General features: G+C 33.8%; 1 protein-coding gene across 3 annotated transcripts in view; it reads left to right on the top strand.

Moving 5' to 3' along the window:
- Nucleotides 1–12,302, top strand: part of LOC145304204 (death-inducer obliterator 1-like) — a 116,136-nt gene that overhangs the window by 29,344 nt on the left and 74,490 nt on the right. For all 3 annotated transcript variants that reach the window (XM_080146022.1, XM_080146023.1, XM_080146021.1), the window contains exons 14-26: nt 1,738–1,801; nt 2,447–2,562; nt 3,563–3,649; nt 4,138–4,257; nt 5,384–5,478; nt 5,972–6,044; nt 6,813–6,892; nt 8,520–8,623; nt 8,980–9,059; nt 9,562–9,667; nt 10,094–10,184; nt 10,872–10,986; nt 11,532–11,618. In XM_080146022.1, the coding sequence (XP_080002148.1) occupies nt 1,738–1,801; nt 2,447–2,562; nt 3,563–3,649; nt 4,138–4,257; nt 5,384–5,478; nt 5,972–6,044; nt 6,813–6,892; nt 8,520–8,623; nt 8,980–9,059; nt 9,562–9,667; nt 10,094–10,184; nt 10,872–10,986; nt 11,532–11,618 (1,218 nt within the window). The remainder of the gene's footprint in view (nt 1–1,737; nt 1,802–2,446; nt 2,563–3,562; nt 3,650–4,137; nt 4,258–5,383; nt 5,479–5,971; nt 6,045–6,812; nt 6,893–8,519; nt 8,624–8,979; nt 9,060–9,561; nt 9,668–10,093; nt 10,185–10,871; nt 10,987–11,531; nt 11,619–12,302) is intronic.

Below are 12,302 nucleotides of genomic sequence, written 5' to 3'. Positions count from 1 at the left end.
TAGGGAATGTTATAGCCATTTTAGAGAATATTGACTGCCCTTACTGTAGATCCTTGAATTATTGTATTTTGCTTTGCATAGCATTCGATAATATTTTACAATGGCTTTTTATTACACTCTGAACACAAAAAAATATTTGATACGCTTTAAACAGAACCCTAGTATAATCAACAACAATAAATATTTAACATCACTGCTGGAAGTTGCTTCACATAAATTGCTCTTCTATATAAGCTTTTATATTTATAAACGTTGTCATCCTAGTTCATGAAATAAGTCAAATGTTAATTGCAAAACAGATTAAATATAAAAAAATAAAGTAATTAAAATAATTTTTTTCTCTCACGAATCAAAACACATCATTTGAAGCTTTCCCTCAAAATGCATATCGAGCATTGAACCCTTTCCCCCCCTTATAAAATATTGAAAATAGTAAAGGGATATGTTTTATTATGAGCCCCTGCCGAGCTACTTAGAATCCAATATAACCTTACCTAACCTGATCAAAAGAAACAAACAAATTATTTTCTATTTATTTAACAATGATGACAACATCCATAAGTTGCAAAACTAAAAAATTATGGATGGATATCCGGAAAAAAATTAACTTTATTGCAGTTTCATAAAAAAACACTAAACTAAAAAATCACGAAACCTTGTACTGTTTATAACGTGAAAATCTAGGAATCGATCTAGCACCTCAGCAAATTAGCAAATCTTAATGAAACTTTGTGGGGATAAGTAAATTGTGAACTTATTTAATCCTTAAAAAGATCAGCCGTCTATCTCAGATAGGAGTAAAGAGAATAATAAAAACCTAGGTAAAAATCTAGGAATCGAACTAGCACCCCAACCAATAAGCAAATCTCGATAAAACTTAATAAAAGTATGCAGAATATGAAAATATTTAATCCCTGAAAGTTTCAGCCGTCTATGTTGAATAGGAGTTGAGATATTGATAATTATGAAAACTTAAAAATGTAGGAATCGATCTAGCACCTTAACCAATTGACGAATCTTAATGAAACTTGGTGAAGACTGTTAACATAATTAATCCCTGAAAATTTCAGCTCTCTATCTTTAATAGGAGCCGAGAAAATCACGTTTCCCCCTTTTTGTCTCAGACGGACGGACGGACATTTCGAATTATAGAGTAGCTTCGCTACTAAAAAAAGGTGTTTTTTTTTTGGGGGGGGGGGTCAGTGCTTGAAAAGGCACTATGAGGGAAAGTCCCAATTATGTTTTGATACTTATATTTTGAAAAGCTGTTGAAAAGGAAACCTATCATGTGTTCTAATGCTCTCTCTCTAATTTTTAATAACAACTTTGATGTAAATAGATTAAGGAGAAATGGTAAAATCTTAAAATGATTTTAAAACAGGATTTTATTTCTGTTAATTAATCTTTCAGTTAGATTTTAATTACCAACCGTCCCTTATAGGTGGAAGATGGATTTTTGGCTACTATATAAACAAAATACCTTTTCTCACATTTTATTTAAGCAATGGAACTCTTTTACTCCAAGTGTATTATGTAAGCTAATTCATAATTTATTCATTCATATTCACGTCCTAGTTTACTCTTAGGGACGGGACATTGAACTGTAAACTACACTGGTACTAAAAGTTTAAAACCAAGTTATTTCATTAGTTGGCTTAAATTTAGATACATTTATTCCATTTGCACAATGCCGCGTGTGGGATTTACAATTGAATCAATCAACCAATAAATAATTAGGCTGATGAACCCGAAGAAACAGGACCTGCAGAACAAGAAATGGATACAACAGACTCCAGCCAAGGTAAGAAATGTTGGATGCTATTGAAGATAATTAGGGTATAGTCCTTTCCACGACATCCCTCCATAAGGAGCGATTCTTCGTATTTTTAAAATGGCTTTTTATAGGTTATTTTAGGTTAGGTTAGGTTATATTGTGTTAGTTGATTTCCCCAGAGGGTTAGGTAATTGGCCCCGCAGGGTTAGAGCCCCCCGCAGGGGCTAGAAATAGGAGAAAAGCTACTGTGAAAAATACGTAGAATCGCTCCTTATGGAGGGATGTCGTGGAAAAGACTATACCCGATAATTGTCTGAAATTTATTGTGAAGATTCTCATGTCAAATGGTCATCTTGTCGTTTGTTTGTTCGTGCATTGTACTGGGCTTGAAATTAATTAAAAATTTCGTTTAGAATTAATTGATAATTGAACAGATACAACTTTAACTCAACTTTTAATGACTTTGAATATGAGGGGGAGGGGGGGGGGGATGCTCTTAGGAGTGTTGAGGTAACCTCCTGGCACCGTCAATTAAATGGAGAGCCATAGTGGTTCAGTGGTTAACGATTTTGTTCAGCATCACAGACAGACACACACACCCTCTCTCGTATAACAAAGGAAGTAGGTATTTATTCTAAGACGCTTTTTTAACTTGTCCTTTTAATTTGTCAGGAGGATCAAGTAGCCACCAGCAGACAGTTGCAACAACCCCTGGAGGAAGTGGGAGGCACACGCACAACAGTAAGAGAAGGAAGAGTAGTAGCGAAGCTATTGTTCCGCTTAAAAAGGTAGGATTTTTTTAGTTTAATATGTCCAAGTCTCTAGGGGCACTTTGAAAAGGAAATTTTTTAAAGGTTAGTTTATTGTAGAGTTGATTTCTCTAGAGAGGGTGGAGTAATCCTTCCCAAAATTATGATAAACCTATAAGAAGCTTCACTGTAAAGAAGAACCATATCAGTCCAGCACATGCACATACACAGACACATACACACACACACACACACACAGATAGAGGAACTGTTACTTTTATCCTATCATAAAAAGAAGTAAGCTTTTATTTGTCTGTAGCGAAGGATCTCGCTAACTGGTTCTCCTTTATTGTGAAGCTTCTTACATGTTCAGTGAAGGTTTTTAACTATTTTTGGGTAGTGCTCCTAGAGGTTTCCAGAGGGTGTAGCCTCGTGTATTGTATATAGTATTAACTGTTTTTTTTCCTTTTTACAACTCCTATTACTATTTACTAGCGACAGTGGCCCTAGCATCTCAATTCTTAGTGGCAGGGAAGAGTAGAAAAATAGCCTTAAAGCATCTCAAGTTTTGAATTTAAAAATAAAATGACCTAATACCACATGAGGACATGTATGTAAATCTTCCCTGTTTATTACATGAGTCCCCAAAGTTTTAAAATTACACTTTCTTATTCGCTGACCTAACAACTTTGGGGACTTTTATTGAATTTTAATTTGTTGGTTTATTAAGTTGAGTGTCCATTCAGTTTAACAACTAATTATATGCCCAGTTCACAAATAACTTTTAAAGATCAACCGATTTTTTCTGTAGGTCATCCTAAACAAGTACAACCCACAAATACCTTTATAAAATCGGTCAACCTAAAGCTTCTATAGGTCGACCTAAAATTTCCAGAGGTCGACCTTTGTCTGTGAACTGGGCTTTAATATTCAGATATGTTAATTTCGTATATCATCATTGGGGATCTACATCAAGTTATCGTCCATTGTCTTATCTCTGTATATAACTTTACAAATCCTTACTACTTTATATATTCAGGCCCCAACTTGCCATATGTGTAGTAACCCACCGAGAGAATCCTCAATCTATTGTTCAGAAGCCTGTATCAAGGCCCACGCTTCGCAGGTAACATCAGTGAGTAAGGGGGGGAATATTGTGCTGTAAATTATATACCTATTTGTACCCAAAGTTTTATAAAAAAAAAGTTATAACAGAAATGTAACAAATTCTAAATATCAATACTTTAACTATTTTTATTTTATTTTAGCCGCTAACAGTAAATCTATAAATTAATTTATAGCAGCTACATGGCTTTATTATGTGCTATTTTTCCAGCCGCTAACAGATTTTTATTTAGGCTTTGAAGCAGCTACAAAAAAGTGACAGTTCCCGTAGTAACAATATGGTTGTTGTTTTGGAACTATAAAAAATACTGTGCTTAATTTCAGCTGCTTTTTTTCAGCCGCCAACAGCTTTTTCTCTTAGCTTTGAAACAGCTGCAAAAGAGTGACAGTTCCCGTAGTAACAATACTGTAGTTGTCCTGGAACCCAAAACTAATACACTACTCAATTAAAGCTGTTTTTTTTTCAGCCGCTAACAGCTTTTTCTCTAGGCTTTGAAGCAGCTACAAAAGAGTGACAGTTCCCGTAGTAACAATACAGTTGTTGTCTTGGAACCCAAAACTAATACACTACTCAATGGACCTAATGCCCCTACGAAGGCTAGCCTACAGGTAAAACAATATTAATATTAGGGCATTTTCCCCTAAAGTGCCTTGTTGAGCTCAAACCCCCGCTCACCCATATTTTTAATAAGATTTAAAATAAGGGCAGGGGGTGTTAGTTTTTCGTGTGTATCTCTTTTAGAGTAGAAGTTAGTTTATATTGGTTAGAAGGTAGCCCCGCAGGTGATTATATAGGGATGAGCAAATATCAGCCCCCCCCCCCCTTATTTCAATTTATTAAAGAAATAAATAAAGAGAGGAGGTTTTAGCTGCCATAAGCACTTTAAAAGGGAAAGTACCGAAAAACAGCCAATCTACTTTTCACGGATGTACAATGAAGTGTCACCTTAATTCTAGGATAATAAATATTTTATCAAAAAATCTAGGTGGGAAAATTAATGAAAATATTTTTAATCAAATAATCTTTTGTTATAATGAATTACGTTTTGCATCAAAGTTTAAAAATGTATTTTAACAATAGTACGTAATATTTTGATTATTATTATTTATTGATTTACCTTTCTATCTATCTATCTAGCATTGGTTAGAGTAGAAATGCCAATGGCTTTGTCTTTCTTTCTACCCACTTGTTTGGCTACCTATCTCTCTATGATTTATATATCTATTTAGGATTATTTAAAAGACCCCGAGTTCTAAGCTAGCTATCAATATTATATCTATCAATTTATCTATCAACATACTAACATATACCTATCTAGGATTGGTTAAAAGACCACGAGTCCTACCATGTAGTAGTGCCTACGGCCCTATCAATCTATCATCCTACTAAAGTATCTATCTATTTAGGATTGGTTAAAAGACCACGAGTCCTACCATGTAGTGATGCCTACAGCGGACAGCCCTATCTATCTATCCACCCATCCACTAACCTATCTATCAACAACCTACTAATGTATCTACATATCTATTTAGGATTGGTTAAAAGACCACGAGTCCTACCATGTAGTAATGCCTACTGCCCTATCTATCTATCTATCAACCTACTAATTGTATCTATCTATTTAGGATTGGTTAAAAGACCACGAGTCCTACCATGTAGTAATGCCTACTGCCCTATTTATCTATATATCAATCAACCTACTAATATATAATATCTATCTATCTACATATTTAGGATTGGTTAAAAGACCACGAGTCCTACCACGTGGTAATGCCTACTGCCCTATCCTCATCTAAATTTTATCACCACCCTAAACAGAAGCATCGCAGGTAAACCACTTAAGATGCCCCGCAGGGGTTTATTTATTGTTACTATGATAGGTAATTATATTTGCTGATGCAGTGATGATTTACAATTACCTCACAACTCATTTTTTTAGGCTTAAAGTATAAATAGTTATTTCTCGCATCGCATTATAAACAGCTTTCCTTGGATATAAAATTTACAATTATAAGATGAATACCAGTTTTAATATTATGATTGTACATTTTTTTTTATTCGTAGAAAACTGGAAATAATATTTTAGGAGACATGAAATTTTAGTGTATCTCAGAACCGGTTCTAATCCACATTATATTGATTGGGTTTAAAGCCATACTGGAAATTTCTAGACATTCTATTGGGTTTGTAAGTCTTCTATACACTAAAGGACAGTAAACGCTTCCCTTTTTTCTAAAAGGCATAAGTTCTCAAGAAAACTAGTCTTTTTTTAAAATGCATAAGTTTAAATAAAAACTACCTAATCTTGTTTATTAAATTAAGACATTCTGGAGAGCACACGTCATTGGAGCATGAGAAGGCTATGCATTTGGAGAAACTTAAGAGGGCAAAACAGGTAGGAAATTAATTTGGAAAAATCACGAAACCTTTACGTAATTTTCAGCTATCCTTGGGGTGAAGGGGGAACACATTGTAAAATTGACGACCTTTTTATATGCCTATGTACAAAATATTGATACAGATTTATTTCTCTTGTATGCTATACCTTATTCCTAGGATGGAACGGTAGCTCATCCGCTCGTAGTCAGAAATGTGATGGGTTCGAATCTAGCCCTGTATCGCGTCATAACTAATAGTATGTCTGTTTAGCGACATTAATAGTAAGAGTAGGAAAATGGGTTTTCTATGCATATGGAGAAACTTAAGAGGGCAAAACAGGTAGGATGGAACAGTAGCTCATCTACTCGTCGTTGGAGAGGTTATGGGTTCTAATCACGGCCTATAATGCGTAATAACTAAAGCTGTTAAAAGTTGTAGCCTACTGCTACTTTGTAAGCTGCGCGACATTAAGAGTATAAGTAGGGGAAAGCCTTGGCCCTAAACAGGCGCACTTCATTACCTAAAGGCATGTGTCATATATATTTGTCTAAAGGGATAATAGTTTGTTAAAAAAAAATATTAAATGATAAATGTGCTTTTGTCTTTTATAGCTTCTAAGGATATATATAATATTTGTTGTGATCATTTAAATACACCGTGAACTTAACAAAACATTTGATAATATTTCTCATAATTTATGAGTTTTTATCTTATAAAACCTTGGTAGAACTTTATAATTTTTCGTCGATAAAACTATACCTATTTAACATAATTACTTTTTTAGATATTCCAGTCTGCATTTAACAGGGACAAGTTTAAAACAAAGGAGCAGATACAAGCTGAAGTTAAAGCTCAATTACACAAGTATGTAACTTTTTTTTCTATTATGGCTACGAATCCGATTTATAAGTAATAGTTATTCATCGTATAGCTTTATAGATTATGTATAGGGATTACTCCCTATTTTGTTGGTCTGAGACTAAGGCTCCTCGGGGCCAATAAAACTGAGCTGGATCTTTAAATCATTTTAGTGGTGAGCCAGATCGGGATGAGCCAACTTTCCACCAATGAGAGCACAGCATTTCATGAAATGCCGCGCTGTGATTAGCTGAAATTCGGCTCACCCCGATCTGGCTCACCACCAGGGATGGCAAAATAAAAACCACGTGGTTTTAATCAAGTGGTTTAAACCAAAAAAAAAGCTAAAAAAACCAAAAAAAACCAAGGTGGGATGGTTTAAATGGTTTTTTTAATACAAAGGCCTATCTTTCCAGTTATATCCTTATAATAAAGTAACAGGATGTTTGTATGTGTGTTTGTATGTTTGTACCAAAGAATTTAGCTAACCGCTGAACCGATTGGGTTCTCCTTAACAGGGTAGCTTCTCATAGGTCCCGGGAAGGTTTATAACTATTTTCTTTGGGGGTGAGACACCCCCAACCCCCCCTCCGAAAAAATTTTTTTAAAAAACTTTTTAACTAAATTTAAAAATGAGGGGGGGAGGGGCAACCCCCCCCCAAAAAAATTTTTTTTTTACTTTTTCTTACAAAGTATAAAATAAAAAATTCAATTATTAAATACGACTCTCTCCTTCTCAAGTGCCCCTAGAGGCCTCTAGGGGCCTAGTCGCTAGTCTTTTTAAAATGTAAAAAATACAGTCAAAAACATAAATACCTAATTGAAAATTCTTTTAATAGTTTAAATCTTTATACTAAAGGGGTAGTTTCACGAAATGCATTTGAACTTAATTTAGTGAACCGCATATTTTTTCTTAGTTAATGGGGTAAACTACATTTAAATAGCATATATTTGAAATAAATTCAATTTTCTACCACGTAGTTTTTAAAATATCAAGACCTGAAAATTGTCTTTTTGTGATATATGCAATTTAAAAAGACGATTTTCAAGTCTTGATATTTCAAAAACTATGTGGTAGAAAATTGAAATTTTTTCAAATATATGCCATATAAATGTAGTTTAACCATTTAACCAGGATAAAATATGCGGTTCACTAAATTAAGTTCAAATGCATTTCGTGAAACTACCCCTTTATACTAAATTAGAAAACTTTAATTTGGATATTATTGAAAAAAAAACAAAAAAATTATTAAAAAAACCAAAAAAACCTGGTTTTTATTAATAAAAACCGGTTTAAACCAAATAAACCACACTGGTTTGATCTTTTTTAAAAAAACCTGGTTTTTTCCCATCTCTGCTCACCACTAAAATGATTTAAAGATCCAGCTCTGGAAATAATCATATGATTTTTCAGTTCCATCAACTGAAAATTATCTATAATACGCTGCGATGGATACTCAAAACTTACCAAAAGTTTTAAAACCATTTTATCTTAATTTTATGTTCTGAAACTCTGAGAAGTTCAATTATTTAATCTACATAAGGGGTAATCTTGTTTATTATAATTAAGGGGATGAATATAAATTTATCGTATATTGTCTTATCCCTTAAGACCAGTCTTTGATGTTTTCAGGGCAGCCTTAGCTTCCGGCCAAACGCCGAGTAAGCCCAAACGAGAACGAAAACATTCAGAATCGAGAAGTGTTAAGAGACAACATTCCAATAAACTATCTTCAGGCACTTTTTTTATGCTGAAAAACTAAAATATTTTTTTCTTCTAAACATTCCTCTAGCATAGTTGTTTCCCTTAAAGTGCATTTTTAGCACAGAATCAACCTTATTTTTGAAATAAATTAAAAATAATGGGGGCGGGGGGCCGGGGGGGGGGGGTGGATTTAATTTGTTTGTTTTTACTTCTAAATACAAAAAGATTGTATTTCATTGAAAGTGCCTTGTTAAGCAGAGAATCCCCCCTCTCCCATTAAAAACTTTGGAGGGGGGTGGGAGGTAGGGGGGTAAATGTTCAATGACCACTTTGAGAGAAAGCACCATCTCAGTGTAAGCAAGCATAAAACTGTGTCCAAACTGACCAGGACCCTCAACAGAGGCGCACACTCCGACAACACCCAAACCTTTGCCGGACAACAAGTCTCTGAGAAAGATTGTAATCAAGGTTAGCTTTTAGTTTAGTTATAACAAGGATGATTTGATTACGTCTTAATATCTATATGTAGCGGAGATCAAGAGAGATCTAGAGAGAAAATTCGTTGAAGTAACGTATATTGGGTAGGTATAGTAGTGCCAACGCTTCTTAAGTGGCGTTTCGTCGTATTTTCACAGTAGCTTTTGATAGGATATTTTAGGGTAGGTGGGAATCATCAATTGTCCCTTAAAATCACCGCATGATAGTCTCGTTTATACACAAGGAGTAAATCTTGATTGGTTCAAACTAAACCAGTGTCTAAACTTTTCCACCAATATATTTTAACACAGGGAGTGCGGGATGCATTGGCAAAAAAAGTTGGGACAACGCGATAACTTTCAAATCGAGTTAGGGTTACTTTTGTATATCATGATTGGAAATCGTCCTTGTTCTTATCCCTTAAGATACCTGCATAATAGTCTTCTTTTGATACAGGCAGTGTCTAAAGTTTTCAACCATTATTTTATTGTAGGGAGTGCGCGAAGCACTGGCAGAAAAGTTGGAGAAAGTAAAGGATCTCACTATACCACCTGAAAAAGTTCAAAAGATTGCTGAGGAAATTGAAATTGCAATGTTTGGTAAGTAATAGGTATAATACCTATATAGAGAGAGATGACAATGGGCCGTTTATTATGCTAGTCCCAAAGTTTTGTATTAACTTTTTCTTGTTCGTTGGATTAACAACTTTGGGGACTTTGTAAATTTTGATGGTTGGCTCATTAAGTTGAGTGTTCAAAAATTTCAACTACAAATTTCAATAAACAGAACGGGTAATTGTGTGTGTCATCATTGGGGATGTACATTAATTTATTGATCATTGTCTTATCCCTTTAGATCCCTGAATATACTTCTTGTGGATGTTGTCATCCTTGTTTATCTTTATTTTTATGTTTTCATGAAAGAAAATTTCCCTAATTCATTTTTTGCGAAAAAAATCTTCCATTTCAAATCTAAAAAATCTTCGAAAATAAATTAAGACATTCGGTGATTTTGAATAATTTTAGGAACATTTGGTGATGTTGGACAGAAGTACAAGAATAAATACAGATCTCTGACATATAACATCAGAGACCCCAAAAATGATGGGTTATTCAGGTAATTTAAATTAGGTCCTTTTAGGAAGGGAGGGGACATTACACTGTAGATTATACTAGTACCCGAAGTTTTATGGTTAAAAACTTTGGATACTTTTTATAAATCATGCTTGGTTGGTATTTACTAGCAGTGTCCAAACTTTTCAACTGTTAATTCTATTCTACAGAAGGAATTATTTTGTTTATCATCATTGGATATGTTGTACATTTGTTTATAAAATATTGTTTTATCCATTAAGATCTCTGGAACATTGGACAATACTTAATCCGTATGTATGTCTTCAATCCAATGTTTTTAAGTTGCTTCGCTACTTTAGGATGGTGTCACACCTACTTATTTTATAATTCATTGATGTATTTGATATATCTATCTACTAGCGGCTTCGCCCCTAGCGTCTAGGCCCCTAGGGGCTTTGTCCCAAGAGGTAATTTAAAAAAATTAAGCACATCTGGTGCTGCAACCGCTACATTTTAAATTAACTGCCTAAAAAAATTGAGGGGTATTTTTTTGGGTGGGGAGGGGAGGTGTCCCATCCCCAAAGAAAATTGCTTAAAACCACCACAGGACCAGTATATATATTCCCTGAAGAGTAGAATCCAATTGGTTCAGTGGTTACCAAGATCTTAACGGTCGGACGGACGGACATCATTCTACTTTGTATTATAGATAATTTGTCCATCTATTTAGACGAATATTGCTACGTGACCTGTCGCCTATAGAAGTAGCTGGTATGTCAGCTGACGAATATGCCAGCAAGGAACTACAGGAATGGAGGCAGATGGAGGCCAAAAAGGATATTGAGGTGAAAATTAAACCTTATAACTGAAAAATTTCCTGTTTGAATTTTAAATATAAATGCATTTCGTCATTTGTATGGTCGTAAGGATCTTTTAAACAGAGGTCTATAAAAAGTAAGTCTGTCTTAAAAAATTTGCATATCTCAGCCGATTTTTAACTTTTTTTGCTAGAAGCATTAGTTATAAAATTATTTAGTAATAAATACCTAGCTGTAATTGAACATATTTCGAATTCAAAGTTAAAGGATGTATGTGTGTCTGTTTATATGAAATTATTAGACGTATCTAGGCCATTTTTCATTGGATTTCGAAATAAATAAATATTTAATTGTTTCACAAAGGTTTCTTAATTTTCTTCAATTTATTAATGATTTTTCTCTCTTTCTTTCTTGACAACTGAACATCTGCTATATAATTCACATTGGCCAGTTGTCAATACATTATTTTTTTTGTACTTTGTTGTACTTTTTAAAATTTTTTGTACTTGTCATCCTTGTTCAAAAGGCACAATTTATTAAGTAAACTATTTCATTATGTTTTATTATTTCAGGCAATCAAGTCTCATGAAAAAGAACTGCTTGCCCTTGGTAATACTTATGTCATGAAGAGTCATAAAGGAGAACAGGTCATTGAGAAGGTAAAGCAAAGGTTTTTCGCAGTTGGAGGGACAGTCTGGAAAAAAATATACTTTAATGGGAACCCACAAAATTGGGTAATACCTGTAGACTAGGTACTATTAGATAAAGGGAATAGTAGCTTTTGCAAAATTCCGTAAAGGTTTGAGTTTTAAGACTTAAAAATAGAAGTAGAACGATTATTTTTACTACATGGATGTATACTTTATTGAAAAGAACTATAGACAATACATTTTTTTAAAAAGTAAACACTACCTGAAAAAAAACTTGAAAATTTCGTCAAATGCTTTGTTATGTCAAACTAACATTAATTCATTTTTAACATAGTATAGTAAAATAAAATTAGAGCTGTTTCTTTTTGGATATTATAGGCAATACCTGTAGTAAAAGTAACAAGTAACACCATAGTCTCCTCCCCCTAGCCCTCCGAGGGCACAAAAACCCTAAAAATTGACCTAACCACCAACACCAAATTGATCAGCAAGATAATTTAAACTAAGGCTTTTATGGATATCAACTAACTTTTTTTTTAGGAGTCATCCTCTGCTAAGGAAACTACTTGATATTTTAGGATGATACAGTAAAGCAAACAACTGTAGCTGATGTCAAGCTTCCAGATAAACTACTATTGGATCATGTTGTGTTGATACTACTTAATATTTTAGGATGATACAGTAAAGCAAACA

Source organism: Acartia tonsa, chromosome 13 (genome assembly GCF_053477335.1).
Source record: "Acartia tonsa isolate MP-2025a chromosome 13, ASM5347733v1, whole genome shotgun sequence".
In the NCBI taxonomy this organism is placed as follows: Eukaryota; Metazoa; Arthropoda; class Copepoda; order Calanoida; family Acartiidae; genus Acartia; species Acartia tonsa.
This window is presented reverse-complemented; position numbering and strand designations above follow the sequence as displayed.